The sequence below is a fragment of the Mercenaria mercenaria genome, chromosome 2, assembly GCF_021730395.1.
Source record: "Mercenaria mercenaria strain notata chromosome 2, MADL_Memer_1, whole genome shotgun sequence".
NCBI classification, from domain to species: domain Eukaryota; kingdom Metazoa; phylum Mollusca; class Bivalvia; order Venerida; family Veneridae; genus Mercenaria; species Mercenaria mercenaria.
In genome coordinates this window covers 46173500-46200501 of record NC_069362.1, presented here as the reverse complement: position 1 = coordinate 46200501, position 27002 = coordinate 46173500, and the positions used below count along the sequence as shown (strand labels likewise).

The 27002-nt window shown below is 34.5% G+C and overlaps 1 protein-coding gene across 1 annotated transcript; it reads left to right on the top strand.

The window, feature by feature from the left end:
- Window positions 1-265: 265 nt before the first annotated feature.
- LOC123563880 (nuclear distribution protein nudE homolog 1-like) lies at window positions 266-26685 on the top strand. The gene is made up of 9 exons (XM_053525596.1): window positions 266-352; window positions 732-880; window positions 3513-3558; window positions 5819-5909; window positions 6595-6795; window positions 10029-10120; window positions 12164-12261; window positions 14672-14753; window positions 18500-26685. The coding sequence occupies exons 1-8, from the start codon at window positions 266-268 to the stop codon at window positions 14751-14753; spliced, it is 846 nt and encodes a 281-aa protein (XP_053381571.1). The 3' UTR covers window positions 18500-26685.
- Window positions 26686-27002: the final 317 nt, after the last annotated feature.

Here is a 27002-nt window from a genome sequence, read left to right as displayed (position 1 = left end):
ATATTGATGATTTTGTCTAACTTGCCAAAACTTTGCATCAATCCTCTTCTCTATCCATCATCGTTTGGTATCACATGATGATATCAAGGGAGGTAATCAGAAGATAGCTCAAATTATTGGAAGGGCGTATAGTTACCACAGGTTGACTTTTCTAGAAGAATGTTAGTTATTTTACGATTTGGAAGAAAGTACTCCAATTCTAGAAGATTCCTTGGTTCTTTGTAGTGCCAGGTGTAAAGCAACCACACACAGACAGTCCCAAAGAATGAAACTTGCAACCCCTGATAACATATTCCAGAGAATAGATGTAAGGCTGGTACAAATACTCTTCAAAGAGGAAGCCCGGGCCTCCGTAGTCGAGTGGTTAAGGTCACTGACTTCAAATAACTTGCCCCTCATCGATGTGGGTTCAAGTCTCACTCGGAGCGTTGACTTCACCATGTGAGGAAGCCATCCAGCTGGCTTACAGAAGGTCGATGGTTCTATCCAGGTGCACGAGCGTGATGAAATAATGCACAGAGGGGCACATAGAGTCTTTCTCCACCATCAAAGCTGGAAAGTCACCATCTGACCTATAATTGTGTCGGTGCAACGTTAAATCCAACAAATAAATCTTCGATGAGGAATCTTGTGAATACCATTCTTGATCTAAACTGTTAAATTCACAATAAATTTAACACAAATCTGCCTAGAAGTATATTGCTTAAATTTATTTTTCTTTCTTTTTTCAGCATAAGTTAGAGACAATACATAGTCAAAGCCATACTCAGATATCAGATTTAGAAAATGAACTTTTACAAGTGAGAGCATTTAAAGATGAACTGCAAAAGTATATACGAGAATTGGAACAGTCAAATGATGACTTAGAAAGAGCGAAAAGGTAAAAATGATTTGTATTTAGCTCGACTTTTCGAAGAATAAGTAGAGCTATCCAACTCACGTCGGTGTCGGCGTCAGCGTCTATGTCATACCTTGGTTAAGTTTTTCGTACCAGTCCACATTTTGACAAAGTCTTTTGAGATAAAGCTTTGAAACTTTCAACACTTGTGTACCATCTTTATGTCCAGTTTGAGGCAAGAGTACATAACTCTGCCAAGGATTTTGGCTGAATTATGGCCCCTTTTTACTTAGAAATTTTGTTTAAGTTTTTCGTACTAGTTCACATTTTGTGTTAAGTGTTTGACATAATATTATGGCTTTGAAACTTTTATCACTTGTTTATTATAACAGTATCTAGGAGTCTGTAAGAGTACATAACTCTGTCAAATATTTTGACTGGATTATGGCCATTTTTGGACTTAGTAATCGGAACAATTTTTGTACAAGTCCATGTTTTGTCAAAACTATTTGACATGTGGCTTTGAAAGTTTGAACAATTTTTATCATCATGATTTCTATCGGTAGTCAAGAGTATGTAACTCTGTCAAGGATTTTGGCTTAATTATGGCCCTTTTTGGACTTGGAAATTGGTTCAGTTTTTGTACACGTCCATGTTTTGTCAAAATTATTTGACATGTGGCTTTGAAACTTTGAACACTTGCTAATCATCATGATTTCTATCTGTAGGCAAGAGTATATAACTCTGTCAACTATTTTGGCTGAATTATAGCCCTTTTAGGACTTGGAAACCAGTTAAGTTTTTCATACCAGTCCATATTTTACCTAACCTGTTTGTCATATGGCTTTGAAACTTTGACCACTTGTTAACCGTCATAATCTACATAATATTATGTAGGCAATACTACATAACTAGGACAAGGACTTTAGCTCAGTTATGGCCCTTTTTTGACATAGAAATCAGTTATGTTTTGCATACCATTCCATATTTTGTCTAATCTGTTTGATATATGGCTTTGAAACTTTGAACACTTGTTTACCATCATGGTCACACATTGCCATATAGTGCAAGACTTATCCAAATCCACAAATGCAGGTACATTGTTTGTCTTATTTATTCTTTCTCTTTTGTCTGAAAATCTCTGGTAATATTTTGACTCCATACTTCTATCAATGCTTCGAATAGTCGAGCACGCTGTCAACAGACAGCTCGTGTTTATAGTTAGGAAAGGTCACTGCTCAGAATGCAAGAAAATTTGGTCCCTGAAGATCATTTTCATAATTTTTTAGCTCGACTATGCCAAGTTTTTTTTAGGTCTATCCTACTCAACCCAGTAACTGTGTCAGCACCTTGGGTAGTGTTCTGGTGCACTTCTGTTGATTGAATGCTTCGGACTTAAAAAATATTATTTGTTTCTCGCCATCAACCACATCATTTGACACGAGGCTCATAACTCTTGCAAAATTCTTTCATGAATTATGCTCTCTTTTTACTAAAGTTTTATATCTCAGTTATTTCTGAATGGATTTGATATAAACTTTAAATAGTTTTTCCACATTATGGCACAAGGTCTGTAACTGTGGCACTAATATTTCATGAATTATGTCCCCTTTTTACTTGGATTTTTCATGTTAAAGTTTTGAAGCACGTTCACTGTTATCTCATTTATTACAAAATGGATTTAATTCAGATTTAAAAATAGGATGTAAACATCGTTTCCTACATCATAATTATGACACAAGCTGCATTACTCTGGCGGATATCGTTCAGGAATTATGTCCCTTGTATACTTAAAAGTTCTGGTTGAAGCTTTTATCACTTTCATTCTCTTTTATTACTCAAACTTAAAGTTGTCCCACAGCATCCGTATCTGGGGTATTAACCACTCCAGTGATAGCTCTAGTTTCCTTCGGATATGCCCAATAATTACATCAAGCAATAAAACTGAACATTTTTGGATAGACATTTTTCTACATACCAAATCTAGATTGGATAGAATACACTCAGAACAATATTTACAAACTCATGAATACCATTTCTTACATTATTTTGGAAAATTTATATTAAAATGCATTCACATTCATGCGTATTCATATATGCACTGATCTGTTTGAAGTTTAAAGTGAGTGCTCATTATAGAGGTTAAATATATATCATATATTGTATGCAATATGCTTTAATTAAATATAGATGAAAGTAAATATGACTGTATTTACTATTTCCGGTGTATGGCAAATATGAATTTACCAATATATAACAATTACATTTGTACTTATTACTTAAATTATGATTAATGTAGAACTTTATTGCAACGATATAATAAACAGTTCTGTCTGTATAATTGTTGTATTTTTCAAACAAACCGTATTATTATATATTTGTGTATAAAGGGAAAATATTTTATTTCCTGAGCATAAAATTGTGTGGTTTTGTTTTTTTGCAAAATTAATTTCTTGTGGGGGAGAGAGTGAGCATAAATTTTGTGTTTGTTGGTGTTAAATTTTGTAGATAATGCAAGCAAGCCCCTCGCATATAAGTCAGCAGCTGTTTTCCCAATTGTTAAACATTTTGTAATCTGATCTACTTTACACAAAGACATACAGACTGTAGAGACAACTTTCCTTTATTCAGTATATCAAAAATGATGTAATACCTTAAAATTGTTTCATTTCAGAGCAACAGTTGTATCTTTAGAAGACTTTGAAACCAGACTAAATCAGGTAAGTAGGGTAATAATGTAGAGGCTGTTTTGGGTAAGAGTTGGACTCCAAACAAACTTGATTCCAGTTTGATCTCTGTTAGAAGCGAAATTGTTTTTAAGCCCCCAAAGGCATGCATATAGTTATCCCAGATAGTGTATGTCCAAGGTTGAACAGATTCTAATGAAACTGCACACATATGTTAAGTTACTAAGGATGAGAAAGTGACATTATGCAACAATCTCATCTCTACCTTCAACAAGGTCAAGGTGACACAAGTAAGGGGACCCTGACCCTAACTAGCAGGCAAGGGCACCACTTTAGGGACATTCATCATGTGCCTGACATCTGTTGTTACAGCATCATTTTCATAAGTTATGGCAAAGTATGACTGTAATTTAGAAACCAGAGAAGTAGTCAAGTGTAATAGATTCATTTATGTGATGAATTGTTTTACAACTGAAGTGAATAAATAGGTTTAAGGATTAAAACTAATTTATTATTCTGTTTAAACTAACTTGTTTACTTCAAAGTTGAAGCAAATTTTATGCACAAGATGGATAACTTTTTATTGGCCATTATCGTATGTGCATTGTTAATAACAGAATTTTTAAATGATTTATGGAAAAGCCTGCTCGCTTAGCTCAATAAGGAGAGCGTTGATGTAAGGCTCACGGTCATGAGTTGATCCCTGGGCGGAGCATTATTCTCAGTGACAATTTTATGAAAGACCTTGTGTCTGAAATCATTTGTCCTCCACCTCTGATTCATGTGGGGAAGTTGACAGTTACTTGCAGACAACAGGTGTGTACTGGTACAGGATCCAGGAACTCTGGTTAGGTTTTCTGCTTGCCGTTAAATGGCTGAAATACTGATGAAAAATGGCGTTAAACCCAAAACAAACAAACAAAGTTTAACAAACAAAATCTATGGAAAGTTTCACAGATTTTAACTTATTAGAAATGGGCATTTCATACAAAAAAAAAACCCATTTCATTTCCTTATTCGTGTCATTCTACTGCAGTTACTAAGGTTATATTTTCAAGAGATTTTTATTTTCGCTAATTTTCACAAAGCCAAACTCGAGAATTTAAAACATTCGTAAATTTTATTAAGCAGCTTTATCTCAGAAAGAATATGGTAACTGTCTGCAATGATCAAGTTCTGTTAGTGTATTATGACTGTAGTCTGTCAAATCTCGAAATGATGTTTAGTGAATTACCTAGTGTATAGTATTGCGCATTTTCTCCAGTCCAGTGGTTTCCCTCATTGCCACTGATATGGATGACTACTATAGTATGATTTGTAAATTTCTGTTTCAGTTTTCTATGCAAATCATGCAGTAATTTAGTTATTTAGCTTCGTCATACATGGTAACAACATTACGTAAATAGTTTCTTAAAGTTTATTTTTAGTGTAGTACAATTTTCACACTCTGTTTAATTAATGGCCACACCTTACTAGTGTTAACTCATGAATTGTTTATTGATATATGTTCAGTCTTTTTTTTTCTCCACAAGAAGTAACTGAATAACAACTTCCCATATTTTTGCCGGTTTTGAAAAAAGTTGTAGATATTATGGAATGGTTTACATTGTTTGTCTGTCAACATTTCCTATGGAAGTTGGTCAATGTTTTGGTCACTTGAAACTAGTGATGACTCTAGCATTTTGATCATTCCCTTGCAATAAATTTTAAGCAATCAGTGTTTTGTTGTACATGTATTTCATTAAACGTTTGTAGTTAAGACATAACCTCTTCATTGATGTTGATCACATTTTTAGCTCATCTTTAATATATTTTTTTTTTTTAAATAATGATTTATTGTCATCATTTGATCGTTGCCTGGTTAAGTTTTATGTTTAGGTCAGCTTTTCTCAACACTTGTTCACCATCAAAAGCTGACTGTGTACAGCAAGAAACATAACTCCATCCTGCTTTTTGCAAGAATTATGGCCCCTTTTGGACATGGAAAATATCATAAAAACACACGGCTAGGACAATATTTCTATTAAACAGAGACAAAAAAATCAGATGAGCCTCTGCACCCACAAGGTGGTGCTCTTGTTGAATGTGTATTCATTTGGGCGATATAGGACCATCATAGCCTTCATGTCATGTAATGCCCACAGTCAGTTTATCATTGAAAATTTTGTCCCATTTTGGTAAGGTAAAATTCTGGATGTCAAAATTCGATTTGTCATTGAAAATGTTGTCCCATTTTGTGAATCTGGTAAAATTTAAGACATCAAAATGTGAAAGATGTCATTGTGTATTTCAGGCTATAGAAAGGAATGCATTTTTAGAAAGTGAATTAGATGACAAGGAAACATTATGTGAGACAGTGCAGAGGTTGAAAGATGAAGCTAGAGGTTTGTACCCCCAGACATAACTGTCTGTGTTTATACCCTTTTATCAATTTTTTTTTAATTATCAAAAAAAAAAAAAAATGTCATATTTATATTTCTGATCATCTTGTATGTTTTTATGATCTTGAAAAGCAGATGGTACTTAGTTTTTCTTTCCTTATATTTATAAAGGGTGTTAGTCATAAACAATGGATTCGGTAGTAGTTTCTACAGTCTACTTTGTGAATCAAATTCAAATGCTTGACATACATATGAGAAAACAATTGTTGAAAATAAGGTTTAATATAAACTTAACATATTTCATGTTCATATACAAAAATGTGGTAGCCCCTTTATATACAAAGTCATTATGACCCTTTAAGGTCTGTATTATAAAATTTTGTATCTGCATACATTCCTTGTTGAATTTTCTTCGACCATTTTAGACCATCTTATCTGTTGATTCGCATCCAAAATTTCAGTTCTTACAATTTTTCTGCCGTTAACGAAGTATACAAAGCTTTTTTTTATTTTGTATTCTCTTCTTTAACTTCAGCGTTCTTTGGTTTTAAATGGTTAGCTCATAATTTTGAGCAATGGTTTCCATAACAACCTGTGAATGCCGAAATTGCATGTGGAGAAAATGTTACTAGTTGTCGTTACAGTCTACTACCTATTACATTCATTTACCATTGTTTCATATTCGCAGATTTACGGCAAGAGATTGATGTACGAGAAAAGCCACTGTCTCAGTCGGGTTCAGGGGCCACAACTCCTACAAATCCACAGTCGTTGGAAAGTCGGCTTCAAAATAATACCCACGACAACAATAATAAACCGAAGAGTAAAAATGAACCAAATGGCACAATAAATCATATAGACCAAGGTGGAAACATAACACCAAATAAAGGTAAGATCATCTTGGTGTTGTATTGGAATAAAAGTACTCTTCTAGCTGTAGACAAGAATGAATTACCATGAGGTTGAGTGACAAATTTATGTAAACAATCTGCAGAATATTAGCTTGCGATGTCCTAACTTTCAGATGGAAATAAGAACTGTGTAAATGTGTTCACTTTTAAACCTGAACCCCTGAAATACTAAAACCCCACAGAACTTAGCAATTGTCCTGGTTTGGAGAAAGATAACCTCCCATAAACCAGAGACCCCTTGGATTCCACAGTATCTTCTATCACAAGCCTGTCTCCTTGTCCCATATGGTTCAGGGACAACTTGTGTATGAAAAGAATTGGAACCAGTTTACAGACCTAACAGTCTAGAGGTCATTAGGTAGATCCTAAACAAATATTTTCTAATTCAACCCCCAATTATTGTGGACTGGTAGGCTATTTGATATCTTTTACATATACCAAACCAAAATGCAGTACTCCTTGATTTTAGGAATATAAAATCCTGATGCTAAAATATAAAGGCATTCTAGAGACACCAATATATTGTGATGCATATTCAGCTTGTTATATTGTTATGTTCTACTTATAAACAACAGATTGTGTTGAAATATTATCTGCCGTCTTTAAAAACAAACAAAAGAACTTCACATGAGTCATAAGACAGAGACATTAATCACTGTGCAACATCTGTGCCATGCATTTTGCCAGGAATGTTTTGTTTCATTTGAATAGGGTTTCATGCATGGACTAGAAATGATGTTTTATTGAGAAAAAATACTAGAGAGAACATAGCAGCATAATCTTTGTAGGGGAGGTAATTAGGCATACAAACTTCTAAGGGATTCAGCCTTACTTCAATTTACACTATTTTTTAACCATGATCACATGTCGTATTGTGCATCTGAGACCGTAATCATCTGTATGTAAATATAAGCCTGAAGCTTAGGCTTCAGTAGACTAAATTTTCATTTTGCTCTGTTATTACAGAATTAGCACTGATTTCACTTTAATGTAACTTCGAGTAAGTGTTAAGTATGTAACTACAGTTTCTTTTAATAGCTTTGATAGATATTTAATCCCCAGTTATAATTGGATTATTGCTGGAAGAACTTATCTGGGTGTGAAATAGTTGTCAAATAGGTGTATTATGTATGACATCAGAAAATGTTTTAAGTCTAATAAAATAAAATTGGATCCAATATTTTAACTGAAATTCAGATATAATGTTATTTGTACCATATCGCATATCATATATAAAAACAAGAAAAAACTCCTCAATATTTACCTTGAAAATTGACCCTATGTACAATGAAATGACTTATCACCAAGTTTTTCACCGTACAGTTAGTTCATTCTTCTTATGTCATAAAGGTGCATAGGTAAATGCACGGTAGGATTATTATTTGTGTCATTGATTGATCTTTAGCACTATGTCTTTAGACCAGGGTATTTGCTAAATAACTGGCATTATTCTGCCTCTATGATTAACCATTTACTTAAATTTCAGATTGCCATATGTTTCTCAGTAATAGTCCAAATTAAAAATTTTTCAGATGGAATAATAATTATTAGATATCACATTTTGTTATGTAACAGTATTAGTTATAAAGATTCCATTTGGACTCGGGTCTCTGTGGCCGAGTGTTTTAAGGCCGCTGAGTTATAAACACATTCCCCTCACCGCTGTGGGTTTGAAACCTCACTTTGGGTGTAGAATTCTTTGGTGGTTCTACCTAGGTGCACACTGTTGTCACAGGCAGGAACCTGGGGTCTTCCTACTCCATGAAAAGCTGAAAAGTCGCTATAATTGTGTTGAAGTGATGTTAAAACCAGCCCCCCACCCCCTAAAAAAGATAAATAATGCATGATATTTTGAATGAAATTTCAGTTTATATGTACATTATATGTAGAAGTCACAAGTAAAACAATGTTTTCCATTTGGAAGTTATAACAGCAAAATATGAGATTTATTGGAGTTTGAATGTTTCGTTAGAGTGTAATATTAAATATTTGGCATGAAATGGATTTTAGGTGATGAATGACTAGCATTCACTAAATGAATACTCTCATATTGTGTTTACTTTTTATTCATTTTTTACAATCTTTAAAAAAAGCATGTTAAAAGTTTGCATGTTAGTTTTCTCTATTCTTTCTAACCCCAATATATCTTAGAAGTAACATACTGTGAAATCATCAATATTCATGGGGGACTAATTTTTGGGGTTATGTGGTTTCATCAGTCCGCAAAATTTAATCCCAATTAACAAATGAAATTACCATTTATTGTATCCTTAACATTCAAAATCTGCTAATTTATGTCCCAACGAAATGTCCATTTTTGCCCATAACAACAGAATTTTATGTCCAAGAAATTAAGTTTAAGTAAAAAGAATTTGGTACTTCTATATAAGAGATCATGAGGTCAAGTACTAGGGTCAGAGGTCATAAACCTGAGTTTGGAGACCAGTCTAGAAACTGTAGCAATTGATTGGCTGTTTCTAGGCTCATTTTAAAAATTAACCAATGGTAATTCAGCATTCTGAGACTGGGTCTCCAAATCTCAGATTTTTGTCGAGCCTGCTTGTGGAAGCAAAGACATAGTCGCCCAAAAGGCTGTTTGGTGTATGTGTGTGCGTCCGTCAGTCCGTCCGGATTTGTTTGTCTGGACCATAACTTTGACATGCATGGAGCAATCTTGTTTATATATGGCATGAATGTTAACTTCAGTGAGACGGAGTGACATGGGCAAAGCCGAGATTCCGATCTCAAAGGTCAAGGTCACAGTTGGAGGTCATAGGTCATGTCAGATCTTGTCCGGCCCATAACTTTGACATGCATTGAGGAATCTTGTTTATATTTGGCATGAATGTTTAACTCAATGAGACAAAGTGTCATGTGCAAACCCCAGGTTCCTATCTCGAAGGTCAAGGTCACAGTAAGGGGTCAAAGAGCAGGCTCGACATGTTGCCCATGGTCATTCAGGTAGAGTTAATGATCTCTGTCAAAATTTGACAGAAGGCACTGCATCAAAGCACATCACTTAATGTTTGTGGGAAAGTTGTTATGATTTATGTTGGGCAACATTTACATGTGGAGAACAAGTTATTACAAGTCCAGAGTTTAGGAATACTGCTGTAAACCCTTTTGAAACCTCAAAAAGTACTATTTTATATTCATATATTGTGTTTTGTTTATTTTCGTGATTGGTGCATCATTTGTGTTTTGTTTGCAGGCATCCCTACCATGAATGGCGGTACCCCACTCACGCCTTCAGCTCGAATATCTGCACTTAACATAGTAGGCGATCTGTTGCGTAAAGTCGGAGTAAGTACATCTTGTGATAGTTGAGAAAAACTTGCAAGTTTTGATGTGTTACCTTTTCGATAATATACCGTTTGTAACCCACCTTGAAGTTTATAACAATACAAAATTGTTAGAAAAAGAATTGGAAACAAATGAAATACACTTAATGCTATTTCAAGATGAGAATTCTATGGTTCAGTGCAGAACTTACGCCAAGTGCATCTGAAAGCAATTAGATTTCTGAGAATTTATGTTTTCAACTTGTGTGGTCCCATTTATATTTCATCATGTGTTAAAGTATATCATTTTTGCATGTACCATTTCTTATTATGTGTGTTTTATTATTTTGGTGTTGCTGTCTCACTATGTTCAATCTGGTAGTCGACTTACGCAAGTGCATCTGAAAGCATGTACGAATTGTCTAGACATTTAGTATTATTGTTTCGGCCAAGTATTTCATACAGTGTTAGTAACAGAGTATAAGGAAAGCTGTTCACTTGCCACTGGTAATGTCAACCTATTGCAGTGTGATACTGAAGTGATGTAAATGCGCCAACTTTGATTGTCATTACGACCAAATTGAATGTGCATATAGTGATAGGTAAAGGCTGAAAGCCTCACTACCGGTTGAACATGGTGTATCTGATATGTAAATTTTTGGATTGACTTTGACCAAGATTAGGCCAGTGTAGACAGGTCTTGGGTTACTCAGACTTGTCATCAAACAAGAGAGTGTGGCTGTTGCAGTTCCAATAGTCCTATTTTTGATATCAGCTTATGAAATATATAAAAATATGAACAGTGAACAATAGAGACTGCAGCAGCTGGACAAAAATATTAAGCTGGGCTTGGACTGTAACCTAGGAATTAGTTTCACTGGCCTATTTTTGTGTTTTAATAAGAATCACCAGTAAGAAATTCTTTTTAAGCACAGAACATCATTTTTAAACACATAAACATCATAAGCATGGTGTTTAGTAGTTCATCTCTAGATAGAGCTATTCTGAATGAAATGTTTTGTGTGTCCCGCTAGCTTCATGTGCCGTTCCTAGAAGATCAGCATTCTTTCTGCCTTTGCCGAATCTCGAGTAAGTTGTGCTTTACTTGGCAAGTCCTCAAGAATCTTTGCCATCTAGCACTTCACAGCATTGGAGGGTTGCCTAGCAACACAGGGGCCAGTAGGTCAAAGGTTCTTGGTAGGTTACCCATGATTACTAGGCGATACATTTTTTTGCCTTCCCAGTAAGCATTACCCAAAGATGACAGTTCCAAGCACTAGAAGTATGAACATTCAGTTCACAGCATTTTAAGAGTGTCTGGCAAAATTGGGGTCAGTAGGTCAAAGGTTCTTAATAGAAGGTTACTGCTTATTGACCCCATGAGTACTAGACTCTTTACACCTTATGACCTTTTACCCCTACCAAGATGACTAACCTGCTTATTTGCCACAACACTTGCAAAATAAAATGTAATCGCAGCTTGTTTTGTAACTGCAGCAAAGTTATAACAGCACCTGGTATTAAAAGTATGATATGGCTGCAAGCCTGATAAATTCTTGACCTCAGAGTTTATGAGATTGCAGATATTTGATAACTACTGTAAAAAAATTATATACAATAGGTGTTTTTAAATGGAGATACTTAGAAGAAATGGAAATACTAAAATTTTGATGATTTTTTTTTTGTTCAGGTGTCAAGTATAGAATATATTAGTACATAAAGTTTTTGTTATGCACTTAAGCTGCCCTTACCTATTTTGAAAAGATGCCATACTTTTATTCAATAAGCCCTTCTTACTGAGCTCAGAAAAACTTCCATGAGGTAATTCTTTGGCTCACTTTCCTGAGTTCTTGGGTTCAGGATAATTAAACCTGAGAATGGAGACCAGTTTGTAAACTCAAGCATTTGACTGGTAGAATCTGAGCACAGTCCTCAAATCAACCAATGGTATGGATTGCATCCAGAGACTGGTTTCTAAACATTTCAAATACATGCACCTGAATGTTAAATTCATAGGATAAAAACAATTTTTTAATTAGGGTTTATTGAAATATTTCCTTTTCAGGCACTAGAGAACAAGTTAGCCTCCTGCCGAAACTTTGTAAAAGATCCGCCCCGAGGTAGCAATCCCAGAAGTGGAAATAGTCCTGTAAATTCTCCAAGGTGAGTCAGTGTGGTGGAAAAATTGTGAAGCCTTTTTTACTTGAAATCACTCGCACACTAATAAATTACATCATTCATTCATAGATTGCAGTTTAATTTGCATTCTGTTACTTACTGGTAAAAATGTCTATGTTCTAATTTATGTTTTTGCAAAATTAAGTAGAAATCTGTTCTTTTAAGATTTGTTGTAGGTTTTATTTTGATGGTTTGTGTGGTAAAGCTTTGAGAAAAATCTTAAGTTGAATATCATTTGCTTAAATAGTTGTTTAGCTGGACAGTTCAAAGAATATGAGCCGCGCCATGAGAAAACCAACATAGTGCATTTGCTACCAGCATGGATCCAGACCAGCCTGCGCATCCGCGCAGTCTGGTCAGGATCCATGCTGTTCACTAACGGTTTCTCTAATTGCATTAGGATTCGAAAGTGAAGCATGGATCCTGACCAGACTCCGCGCAGGCTGGTCTGGATCCATGCTGGTCGCAAACGCACTATGTTGGTTTTCTCATGGCGCGGCTCATATGTAGAGTTTCTGTCTCTGTAAATGTAATTAAATATTGCTACCTCTTCTTTTTTTTTCAAGTTGGTTCTTTTTAGGTAATATCAATATAACATCACCTTAACATTCAGTATTTAAGCATAATGTTGCATAAGATTCTCCAAACCATAAAATCATGTCTTTTTTTCGGAATGTTGAAATACTTGTATATCATCATTTTTTTATTTTCAATGAATGTCATCTTTTTGTGTGTTGCTAATAATGCTTACTGGCTGTAAAACTTAAAACATGGAATTTCCTTTTTGCAAAAGCTGAAGCAGTTCGAAGTGTGGGAGACTTTCCCTCAGTAAAACATTTATCAGTCTGTATCTATGAGGCTATTATAATAGTGAATGTGACGATCATATTCTAAGTAACTTCCATAGCTGCAGAGCATGTGAATCTGTGTGCAAGTGAGCAGTAAAACTCCATTAGCTGTGTGCAATATTTCAATAAAATTTCAGTGACTTTGTTTCCTTGAACTATACTGTGTTGGTGCGCCGTAAACCCCAAATAAATAAATAAATTGAACTGCAACATTTATTAGTTTGGCTGCAAATTTAATTTTCATCACAGCAGTATGGAATCTTGATTGACAGCGTACATTACTTACATAATCTTTACTGTAGTAATTGAACCGACTCTGTATGTTTGTTAGTCAAGCCGCCCAAAACACTATGCATTTCTATAACTTGTAAAACAGTTCAAAAGTTTCCCATGAAATTATATACAAATTTTATACATGAAGAGATGTGTTCCATGTAAGAGTTACGGTAAATGTAACAGGCCCTTGCACTCCACCTGAAGGGGCATTCGTCACTTACAAGTGACATCTCTTGTTTTCTGATCTTAAAACTGCAATATTACATGAATTGAACAGCATAAGACTTTTGCCACTTATTACTTCAGCTCAGCGCTATGGAACCGTATTAGACAGTTTACAGGTCTGAGATTTATACCCATTCTTTCTGCATACTCATTAATACTAACAGCATGTGCATTGGGCAAGAACTGAAACATAGTGGTTGCAAAGTGTAGATTATAGGCGTGTATTTGGAAATGCCTTTGTTTCATGCATTATTTTTCAGGGTATACACAGTAGTGTTTTCAGGATGGACATCATAAAAAAAGGCCATTATTAATCAATGTTTAAGGTCTGAAATTTAGATTTCGACATATGAATGCTAAATATTCAGTTCGCTCATAGAAATTTTATATTGCTGAAATTTTTCTGAACTTTTAGCTGTAGGAGGGACATTCATGCAAAGTTTCATAATAATTAGATGAAAGTTTCATAATTATAATAATTAGAGGTTATGTAACAGTGAGAGATAAAACTGAAAATTTTGCTTTATTGCATCTTCAATCTAAACTTTAGATGTGAAACTTGATGAATACTGGGTCATCTTGGGTCTTCCTCCACCATGAAAAATTGGAAATTTGCAATATGACTGATAATAAAGTTGATGTGATGTTTAAAAAGGAAAGAAAAAAAAGGAAGAAGTTACAAAGTAAGAGAAAATGCAAAATGGTAGTTGGTTTCTGGCAAGATAAATTAAAACAAGCTCTCGAATTTCTGTTCAAATTGACCCATTGGTTTTTCTCCACACCATAGCGCAAATGTGAAATAGGTCTTGCATGGCACATGTGTGTCATTTCATGAGCGCTTTAGTTTTCTTTTTTTTCTTAGTACACAATTTGACATTTTAATTATTTTAATGATCACAATTTAGCTAGTACACAATTTGACATTTTAATTTAATGATCACAATTTAGCTAGGATAGTCTGTTGGGACTGCTTTGGGCTTTGTTGTTGCACTATGATCATATTTCTAGCTTACAAGTTGATTGTTAAACAAGTTGAAACATTTCAGGTACGAAAGTGGAAAAGTCCGAGATGTCCTGTGGACCAAAGCTCCGCGCAAAATAATATTCTATCCGGACTTTAAGGCTTAGGTATCGAAGTAGGACAGCCTCTGGCTTTAGTAGCTAGGGTTGGAGCTTCAGAGTTAAAGTTGTTTGCAGTTTATATTACAGGTCTGATGTTGACAAAGTTTCATCATAAATGTTAATGATTCTGTTTTATGTAAGCTTTCAGTATTTGTCAAGAAAAGGACTTTTTTTCCAAGAGCTTAAGGAAAAGTATTATATCATGTTCTTTTAGGTTATATGTTAAAGTTTAGTTTGCCATGCAGCCATCTTTTTTTTTCTGCCAGAGTGGACTTTTATTGAATTTCCATTTATTTCCTTGTTTCATTGCCAATGTCTGAATAATATTATTTTTTCTTCCGCGTTTGAAATTTACAATTAAAAAACCCTTTCACTCTGAAGATGACCAATTAACACAAGCCCGTATTTTTATTTGATACAGGAAAGAAAACTTCCTTCAGTTTAATAACCTGTGAACCTGATGAAACAAGTTTTAGTTTACAGCAAATGAACAGTCAAATTTACTGAGCTGTTACATCACAACAAAATTGATAATATTCATTTGTTGGACACAGAAAGCAAATGAAAGTTTGTAACTTACTTATAATAAAATTCATTTTGCTGATACTATTTCCTATTATATGCTGCAGAAGTTATAAGAAGGGGTAAGACAGATAGGAGTTGTTGTTTTGTTTTATTTAAGTTATTTTGTTGTGTTGTAAACATAATTATATGTTTATTCTACATGAAAAAAAAATGAAAATGAATTGACTAAAAGAATTGAAGCAAATACACAATACAGAAGTTTTTAGTACGAACTAACCGGATATGTATTTACTAACAGTTAAGACTATGCTTTGTACACAAGTATAAATTATTTAGGAAGAGATGTCAGTAAATCAGATCCGTATAAACTCATTTGTTATTTTAAAACTAGATATTGGTTAAAATAGCTTTCTTTTTTTTTTTTTTTTGTTTCTGATGGCTGTCTGTCATAAATAAAATGTCTTTGATTTTTTTACGCACAAAGGGAGCATATTATGTTATGATGTCAGTGTCCATCTGTAAGTCCGTCTGTTAGCAATTTCATGTCCGCTCTGTAACTCTTGAATCCCTTGAAGGATTTTGAAGAAACTTGACACTAATGTTCACCACATCAAGACGATGGCTTGTTTCAAATCAAGGTCACACTTGGGGGTCAAAGGTAATATGACTTTATTTTGTGTCCGCTCTGTAACTCTTGAACTGTTCAAAGAGATTTAGCACAAATGTTCACCACATCGAGACGACGTGCAGAGCGCATGTTTCAGATGGCTCGCTTCAAGGTCAAGGTCACACTTAGGGGTCAAAAGTCATATCTTCGGGTGTATATTTATTGCTCCGTTGTGCGGTGCTCTTGTTGAAACTGGTTCAGTCATACTGAATGACAAACTTGTTTATATTGATCTGTTCAGCTGACACATTATCCTAAATGATTAGTAGATAAAGTTGAATTCAAAATGACCTTTTAGATAAAAGTTTTGTGCATGATAATGAGATAATTCTATCTGGACAACTCAGGGGTGTTCAAACAATGTACACTGTAACAGTAGCCTCACTGTTTTCGAAACCTCGCTTGAGGTGTAGAATTCTTTCATGCAAGGAAGCCTTTTAACTGGCATGCGGAAGGCTGGTAGTTCTACCGGGCCTGAAATAATGCACTCTGGAGCACCTGGGGTCTTCCTCCATCATGGAAATCTTGAAAATCTTAATATGACCTGTAATTGTGCTGATGTGATGTTATACCCAACAAAACAACCTCTTCTGCCTTTCTGCACATGAGGATTATTTTTGAAGTATGATATGGCTGGGTGTTTCAAAGTAATAGCCATTTTCAAACGGTATTGCTCTTTAGTGAATATGCACATAACCTTTATCATTGAGGTCATTTTGACTCTTGCAGTATCACATCCAGTAACTGTTAATGTGGTAATGGTTGTACTTGTTGATATTTTATGTTATGTGTGTGTTGTTTTCATAGCGCCGGTTGAAGTAATGAGTAGGCAAAGCATCGGAGTGTTTGTACCCTAGAATGTGATATTGCATGGGAAAGATTGAAATAATGTTATTTCTGTGCTATGGAATGCATGTTTAGATTTTGGTTGTATTGTTTAAAGTGTCATGTTAGAACAACAGTCTTATATTACCAGAAATAGCTTAGGAATTTTATGTGCTTGCAGATATGGTATGGTACAGAATGTTAAATGAGCCGCGCCATGAGAAAACCAACATAGTGCGTTTGCGACCAGCATGGATCCAGACCAACTTACGCATCCATGCAGTCTGGTCAGGATCCATGCTGTTCGCTTTCAAGGTCTGTTGCAATTAGAGAAACCGTTAGCGAACAGCATGGATCCTGACCTGTCGGATGCAGGTCGCAAATGCACCATGTTGGTTTTCTGTCGGTCCATCATCATATTGTTAGCCAGTAACATTTTCATGTTCAGTCAATAATATGATTTTTGTACCCCCCGACAACAAAGTTGTAAGGGGGGGTATACTGGTTTCAGGTTGTCTGTCTGTCTGTCTGTCTGTCTGTCTGTCCGTCTGGTCGTCTGTCCGTAGACGCAATCTTGTGCGCACCATCTCTCCTTATCCCCTTGACAGAATTTAATGAAACTTCACACAAGTGATCAGTACCAACAGTAGTTGTGCTTGGGGCATGTTAGATTCTTTTAGAAAAAAAAAATTGCAGAGTTATGGGACTTTGTTTTTTTGTTACTATATACATAGACACAATCTGGTGCGCACAATCTCTCCTCATCCCCTTGACACAATTTAATGAAACTTCACACAAGTGACCAGTACCAACAGCAGTTGTGCATGGGGCATGTTAGATTCTTTCAGCGACAAAAGTTGCAGAGTTATGGGACTTTGTTTCTTGTTAACATACTATGTACCTACAGTCTGCATATGCAGTCTTGTGCGTGCCTAATCTACCAAACCCTTACACACAATTTAATGAAACTTCACACCAACCCTAGTTGTGCATGCTGCATGTTACATTCTTTTAGATAAATATTCTGCATAGTTATGGGACTTTGTTTTTGTTACTATACTATATACTATACTGTATACATACAGTCTATATACATACAGTCCACATAATTATACAATCTTGTGTGTGTCAAATTGCAATGTACTGTGTCAGTGCATGCGGGGGTACATTCATCACCTTTAGTGATAGCTCTAGTTTTTTTGAAAGTTTAAAGATTATTTTGATATTTTAGACAAGGGACTTTATCAGTGTAGAATATTTAAAAGATATTCAAAGTTATGTCATTTACACAAGATAAAATGCAATCAATCATTTCATTATCTACAAATTATTTATGTTGTAAGATCACAGTTAAGAGAGATGGCTCTTAATTTTACATTTTATTGTTGAATTTCATGAATTTAAGATAATCGACCTGAATTGACAATCAGCAATTTCGTTGCTGTTATACCCAGTTAGTATAGTGAGTCATTAACTACCTTAACATGCCTTTAGCGTGTCTTCAACTGGTGAAAAACATTGAAATAGCATAAGATAATAAAAAATAGCATGGAAATTGCCATTTGTCATCAGCTCAGAACAAAAAGTAGAGAAATGCCTCTTGATCTCAGTGCAGTTACCCATTTTTTGTGCTTAGATGATGTTTTGTCTATTGGTCTATTACCTTGATGACATAATCTTGTACCGACTACCATACATAAGATATGAATAATTATTATCTTTTTATCTATTTCAGGACCAAAAGAATGACCAGAGCGGCAGTGGTTCATCCACAACCGAACGTGAAAATACCTGTGTAACTGTGCCATCGTCAAATCATCCAAGCGTGTCGTTGACACTGTTTTAGATAGGAATTATTGTTATACAAACTTTATGCGCATCATCAACATGATATTCATTTTTCGACAGGAATGAAACGATTGTTTTGGCCAGTGTTGCTTGAAAAATACTCTTGTTGTTTTGATTAATGTATTTAATGGTGAAAGGCATTGATTGATTTGATGTTATTGTATTTGCAACTTTTCAGAGAGTTGTTCACCATTTACATATGAACTGCCAATCGTAATATCCGTAATTGAGCTGTATTTAGACGTATGATTGCAGCTTTGGATGTGCTAAGCTGTGAAATCGACATTTTTGTGTTTCGAATTGTTAAGTCTTGCACATTATTGTGTGTGCACAACCTACCATGTGATGTAGTCGCAACATTGGACTAAAAATCCAAGAAGGAATCAAGAGAAAGAATCGGTAAAAAGGAAATTATTGAAAGTAAAAAAAGTAATACCGAAGAAATTTTGCACAAGGTTGTGAAAAATGTAGATGAAATGTCAAAAACAGGTTGTTGAAAACTGTTGACGTTCAACCAGATGCCATTTTCGCCACTTTAACCAGAATGGTTTATTAAATAACCTTATTTTGTAGGCCTAACACTCGAGTCATTTTATGTCGCTATTGAAGAGCATTGGTATATAAAGCTACAAAATAAAGGATGGCATCACTAAAGAAAAGCTAAGAATACAAAAAAGCTACCAGCCACCAGATTTACATCATAATTTCTGAAACAGAAATGAATATGAATTGAGACTACTGAATATTATATCTCTTTAGTGTGATCTGCAAAGTACAGTTAAATTGTACTGTTTTCCAACACAGCTCTGCTGTTTTAAAAAAAAAATGTAATCGTAAAACCAAAACATTTAAGTTTAGACATGAAGATTTACGTGTAATAAGCAACTACAATTTGTCAGATGATTATCTGTAGATGTTGGTTACTACCAGTAGGTGTTTCCTTACTTTAGAGGTACATAAAGACACATTAAAATGTGAATCTGTTTAATTATACAAATGTAAAAATAATTTGAAAAACACTTAAAGTATTTGATCTTAAGCCTCTCCGGCTAGCTTTGTATGCAGACTACCAAGAGAATGAATGAAGATGCTGCAAGTTTGATGTCCTTGCAAGAAGTGTCACTGTTGAGTTATTTGTCCACTTCTGATTTACTTGGGGAAGTTGTAAGGAACTTGCTGAGAACAAATCAGAACTGGTACTGAATCCAGGACTGGATAACTGTTAAAAAATGTTTAAACCCAAATGAAACGAAATCTTGATTTCTAAAACAGAAATGATGTAAATCTGGATGCTAGTAGCTGTAAAGCAAGCTTTTTTTTTATCGTAAGAAGATGATATTACTAGGGTATCTAGTCACAATTAGAATCTAGATTTTGAGTGGTGAAGTAGAGTAGATAAAACTGTGATCTGTCTATACACGGTGTAGATCTCACACTGTACAGTAAATATTTGATATAGGCTTTAGAGAATCAAATACTGTCTCATGTTAAATCGTAGAATTTTTAAGTATTTGTGTATTTTTTTTATACATGTTAAAAGGAAAAAGTATGACATGTCACAATTGTTTCTTAGGTTTGTTATTAAGTTTATGTCCAAAACAGAAATTGAATCAAAAAAGCAAGTTATAAAAACAAAAAAAGAATGATCGCTCAACCAGGGCTTGTACATGCAAGCCCCCTCATGGTTGAGTCTATGCATTCTTACACTTATTGGTTTTTCCTAGGGAGAGACTGAATTTATAAGCTTAAATGAGCTTAAACAAACCAAGTTAATATACGTAAATGAGCTTAATCTTGTTTCACAGGCAAGCTAAAATTAGTTACTGTGACCACTTGTCTGTGTCTTGGCATTGACAGGATATTATGCGGTAGATGTATTTCTAAAAGTATCCTTAAAAACTTAAAGTCTATAAAATTACAAGGAGATACTTTTTGTTTTGATATTTTAACCATAGATAACAGTGCATTCGAAATGATTTTACTAAATAATTGACATCTTTGTAACATATTTTGTCATTTTCTTATTTATAAGTAAGTTCTCAGATATACAGACAGTTATGCAGTACCCTAAAAATTTAATTAAAAAAGGGTCCCCTTGAATACAGAAGAGTTTCTTGCCGACATAAGATTTTTAACCTGATTAAGGTGAAACAGTTTAACACTAAGGCACATTATACTTAGTAAATAAAATCTAATTTAATTTGATGTAATTATGGTGATATGTTTTGAAATGTGAAATCTGTACTTATATTGTTATTGCATTACAAATCCAAACACAGTCATTGAATCATGTTATTTATTTTTCGCATACTCATTTCAGTGTTGTACATTTTCGTGTGAATTATTTTTCGAGTTAATGCAGTTGTACATATATGAATGTGCAGTTGTACATATAAGAGTGTACATGTACATACAAGAATGTACATATTGAAAGAATTCCAAGGTTCTCTCAGAGATGTCGGTAGATAGCATAACATGTCATTATTAGGCTAGTTAATATTTTAATACATTTTCTTGCATTTCATTCACTGCTCCATTTTTCATATTTTAAACAAATTTCTATTTCAATATCTGTAATAACATAGATATACATTTGTCAGTTTGATTGGCCAGCTTGAAGAGGAATATTTGATAACCTTTTCCGAGGTCATGAATTAGATCAAATGGACATGCAGTCTCTGGTTTACTGTAAGAACTGAGGAAAAACAGTATGTCTAAATTTGTTTGACCTCACTCACAGCATTATGTGGTGTAGTTACTGGTTGCTTATGGAGATAAAGTTGCTACTTACATGAAATCTCTCAAAACATGCAGGTTTGCAAAGAATTGTTAGGAGAATTGTTGACAAAACATTTGCTGTAACTAGTGAAATGAAATATGGCCATAATTTTACGTTCTTACTTGTAAACATGTTGTGATTGCAGTAACAAAAATTCAAACTTATGTATTTGTCAGGCTCATAATGTATACTTGTATTTTGACATAAATCTATGTATCTAAGTCTCTGCAGAAAACCTTTAAACTAACCATTGTGATGTGGTATTTACTTAAGAATGAATATACCCTAAACAGAGATTACTTTGTTGAATAAAGTCACTGTTTGGAGTTCAGATGCAAAGGAATTATATCCAAATATGCATCTGAATGACAAAGAATGATTTTATTCAAGAAAAAATCAGTTTGAGATATATTATTTTGCATATTTTGTGATGTAACCATTTTCAGCATGCCACTATGACGTCAAGACGCTATGATGCATTAACTGTGATGTTAAGTGATTTTATTGCATGATGGCGTCATGCTTGCAGCTTTCATTGTTTAATAGAAAAACAAATTGTGTCATGTTAGAGTCTGTTTCGAAATACACTGATATTGTTGTCATTCTCATAAATGGCATATATTATTAGGAAGGGAGAGATCATTTAGACTTGTTTCCAAGAGGTTACAGGATTTCAAATCCATGCTAGAGCAGGGTTTGACTGTGTTCTCTGTAATCTCTTTCCTTGTTAAGAAATCCAAGTTGATTTTACAATCATAAGAAATGGATGAAACTACCCCATGTTCAATTTGACAAAGGGGAACCAAATGTCCTGTTTTACTTTTCAAACATTTTTCACTTAATTCACTCCTGAAGAATGTCTTGTTTTGACCAAAACATAGAGCAATAAATATACATAAACCATCCGCAATTGTTTGTTTATCCCATTTAAAAAGGAATAAATATCACTTAGAAATTGCTACTTTTTATTGTAAAGTTTTCGTCTGACAAATTCAAAGGGATTAGGCTTGTCGTCCTTGGTCAAATTGAAGAGAGGGAATTTTCTTTATACTTGTTAGAAGCTTTTACACAGTCGAGGTTGTTAGTCACATTGTCTCTTTTACCAACACCACTTTTCGCAATCTGTATTAACTGGAAAAGTCAAAGATTGAAAAGCTTACAGGCTATATCTGTATAAATTTAGTTCTGTCAATTTTCATAGTTTTTGCAGGAATTATATTTGGGCATTATTATTGCTTGAGATGCCGAATTGAGAAGAAAAAGCATTGTATGTTAGTTTCTTCAATGTTATATGCTGTGAAAGCATAAATATTGCATACGGCTCAATTGTTAATTTACTTTCGAAATGAGAAAAATCCACTCATTCCTGATCAACCGTTTCATGTCTCATTGATCAGTACTGTTTGCATATGTCAGTTTATAATGGCTTGCTTAGATTTGGAAGTTTCAGATATATCTAAGTCTAGAAAATACATGTCCACATTATGAACTTAGGTCACCTAATGAGAAGTTTTATCCATTCATAAACATTTTAAGTGCTTTATGTCTTCACAAGCTTGTTCCAGCAAAAAGAAACCATATTCTGTTTCTAAAAAGTATCCATTTTTCCAATATTAAAAAGTATAATTCTCATAGAAACCAAAAACTGTTTATATGTGGTTCTGATCTGTTTAGATTAGTTACAGTAGCATTCTTCATAGATACAGAGTTATCATAGTCATTTTTACCGGATATTTATGTTTACTTTCTAATGGTGATCTATATTCTCTCTGCCATTTTTGTAATTCCCAATAACTGTTTGGATCTAGATCCATTCCCAGTTTTTGTCTCAGCATAGACCTTACTGTAGGGGCCTCCGTGGCCGAGTGGTTAGAGTCGTTGGCTTCAAACCATTTGCCCCTCATCGATGTGGGTTCGAAACCTCATTTGGGGCGTAGAATTCTTCACGTGAGGAAGCCATCCAGCTGGCTTACGGAAGGTCGGTGGTTCTACCCAGGTGCCCGCTCGTGATGAAATAGTGCACGAAGGGGCACCTGGGGTCTTCCTCCACCATTAAAGCTGGAAAGTCGCCATATGACCTAAAATTGTGTCGGTGCGACGTTAAACCCAACAAAATAAATAAATAAATAGACCTTACTGTAACTGTGAAATTGTTTAAATTCAAGGGCATGAAACTTTGTGGGTTTGGCCAAAAAGTTTTTTTTTCATGGATATATGAATTTGTGGATTTCAACTTCTGGAGATAAACTGAACAGGAATTTTATATATTCTTTGGATTTTAAATTTAGGGATTGACACAAAATCAAGGAAAATTAGCCCCCAAAGAACCTTAATGATTTCACAGTATCGATAAAGAAATGGTTTCAGTACTTCCACATTACGGTGACATTTTTTAACGCTGTATCGGTTTTGCTAACCACGTGTCAGGCCTACCTCTCGTGATTCTTGTGACTTTGTTTTAGTCTTGATTTATGTGCAATTATTGTAACAAGCATCATTTTTTCATGTAAGGGTGTAGGTGTTTGAATTGACAAGTGTTTTTGTATTGTTTCTACAATTTGTATTCTTATTGAATTTTAAAGGTAAGCTATGGTTAGTGATATACACTTAACAAAATTAATGAATTTTCTAATTGTCCATATTAATATAAAATGGTGTTATTTTAAGGTTTACCCCTCATTGTGCCAAGCGGCTATTTTCGACTTCTGACAAAATTGGTCTATACAGTTGATCTTCACTCTGATAAATAACAAGGGAGGTAAATTGTGCAAAGTTTAAACAAGTAATAAAATTCTACAAATAATTAAAGGGTACTTAAATTAAATGTATTTTAGTGTTGCATGTTAGAAAAGATATTATTCTGTTAAGCTATTAACTTCGCTATTTGTTTCGGGAAGAACCATTGATATTTTTTCATTCCTTTTTTTTTTAGTTCACCTGTCACAAAGTGACAAGGTGAGCTTTTGTGATCGTGCGTCGTCCGTCCGTCCGTGCGTGCGTGCGTAAACTTTTACTTGTGACCACTCTAGAGGTCACATTTTTCATGGGATCTTTATGAAAGTTGGTCAGAATGTTCATCTTGATGATATTTAGGTCAAGTTCGAAACCGGGTCATGTGCGGTCAAAAACTAGGTCAGTAGGTCTAAAAATAGAAAAACATTGTGACCTCTCTAGAGGCCATATTTTTCATGAGATCTTCATGAAAATTGGTCAGAATGTTCACCTTGATGATATCTAGGTCAAGTTCGAAACTGGGTCACGTGGGGTCAAAAACTAGGTCAGTAGGTCTAAAAATAGAAAAACCTTGTGACCTCTCTAGAGGCCATATTTCTCAATGGATCTTCATGAAAATTGGTCAAAATGTTCACCTTGATGATATCTAGGTTCAGTTCGAAACTGGGTCACGTTGGGTCAAAAACTAGGTCAGTAGGTCTAAAAATAGAAAAACCTTGTGACCTCTCTAGAGGCCATATTTCTCAATGGATCTTCATGAAAATTGGTCAGAATGTTCACCTTGATGATATCTAGGTCAAGTTTGAAACTGGGTCATGTGGGGTCAAAAACTAGGTCAGTAGGTCTGAAAATAGAAAAACTTAGTGACCTCTCTAGAGGCCATATTTTTCATGGGATCTTTATAAAAATTAGTCAGAATGTTCAACTTGATGATATCTAGGTCAAGTTCGAAACTGGGTCACGTGCGATCAATAACTAGGTCAGTAGATCTAAAAATAGAAAAACCTTGTGACCTCTCTAGAGGCCATATTTTTCAAGAGGTCTTCATAAAAATTGATCAGAATGTTCATCTTGATGATATCTAGGTCCAGTTCGAAATTGGGTCACGTGCGATCAAAAACTAGGTCAGTAGGTCTAAAAATAGAAAAACCTTGTGACCTTTCTAGAGGCCATATTTCTCAATGGATCTTCATGAAAATTGGTGAGAGTTTTCAGCTTGATGATATCTAGGTCAGGTTTGAAACTGGGTCATGTGGGGTCAAAAACTAGGTCAGTAGGTCGAAAAATAGAAAAACCTTGTGACCTCTCTAGAGGCCATATTTTTCATGAGATCTTCATGAAAATTGGTGAGAATGTTCACCTTGATGATATCTAGGTCTACTTCAAAAGTGCCTTCAAAAACTAGGTCATTAGGTCAAATAATAGAAAAACCTTGTGACCTCTCTAGAGGTCATATTTTTCAATGGATCTTCATGAAAATTGGTCAGAATTTTTTATAGAAATAACGACGTCATACTCAGTTCAACACTGGGTCATGTGGGGATAGGTGAGCGATTCAGGACCATCATGGTCCTCTTGTTTTTCGTTTTGTTATATTGGTAATAAGTTTACGTAATTAGGACAGCTACTTAAATATTACTGAAGTGACTGAATGGTTTTGAATTAAGAACATTACATCATCCATTTAATTAGTGTTGTGCACCTTTCTTGTACATGTAGCAATTTTGTACAGGATGAGAGTTAATACAGATATTTTTACGATTTTATCAGCATTTTTTTCTTGCATTACATATAAAGTTGAGCCTGGAGTATAGCCCAGTCTAATGGCTGTCTTACCAAAGAGAGAGATGTGCTTTTCAGTTTTACAACTTCACTTAACATTGTTGCAGTTTCTTGACATTTCAATAAAATTTATTCTAGGTAATCTAGGTATAGGTTGTCACAGCAACAAGGCAAAAAAAACAAACAAACAAAAAACATGAGATAGGGCAAGTTTTAAAGAATGTCACAACATAAAATGCCCCCATTCTACTAATAATTATTGAAACAAAATTATTTTCTAGCTGAAAAGTGTAGCCATTTCAGCTTGCCTGTATATAAGAAAGGGTAGCGGCAAGTGCTGTGGCTCTCAATTTTTGGGCCAGTTTTTTTTTAATTTTAAAGGCAAAAAATATTTACCAGTAATGGAGATGAAAATCAATTTCTAGTAACACAATTATGAAACAGGTAAATGCAAGTGTTTTATTAACAGTTTTAGTTTGGTTGATGAAAATTTTCTTGACTACTTTCACCAGTGTGAGCTACATCATTTGTTATGTCATTTTATGACATTAAGCAATGACTATGTGTCATATGAAGAAAGTACTGTATTATCTTCAGTTCTGTACAAAGTTGCTTACATTACAGGGAAAATCTTTGTTATATTTGCTTGTGTTTGTCATTGAATATACACAACTGTATGATTTGATGTGTAATTTTATGAAACATGTTCACAGGGACATGTAATGGTTATTTGGCAGAAAATTGATGAAAAACCAAAATATAAAATGGTAAAACTGGAAGTGTTTCTTCTTTTCTTTTGTATTATCCATGTACTTTGCAACTAAATTGTTAGACAGCTAGAACAGAAAGAGATAAGTGAGGTCACCATAATGTCAAAGGAAGTGTCTAGGGGTACGGATCCGAACATTGTATGTATGAACAAGTCTGCCATGACCTTTCAGTTGAAGCTATAGATACAAAAAGCAAGTTATCAGAATGAAGTAGCGGCAGTCTGCTTTACCAAGATACCATTATCTATTGAGGTTACTTGCACTGCAGCAACTTAGTTTGGCACATATGCTTGAGGAATAAGTAGTTGTTATCATTGCTGCCACCA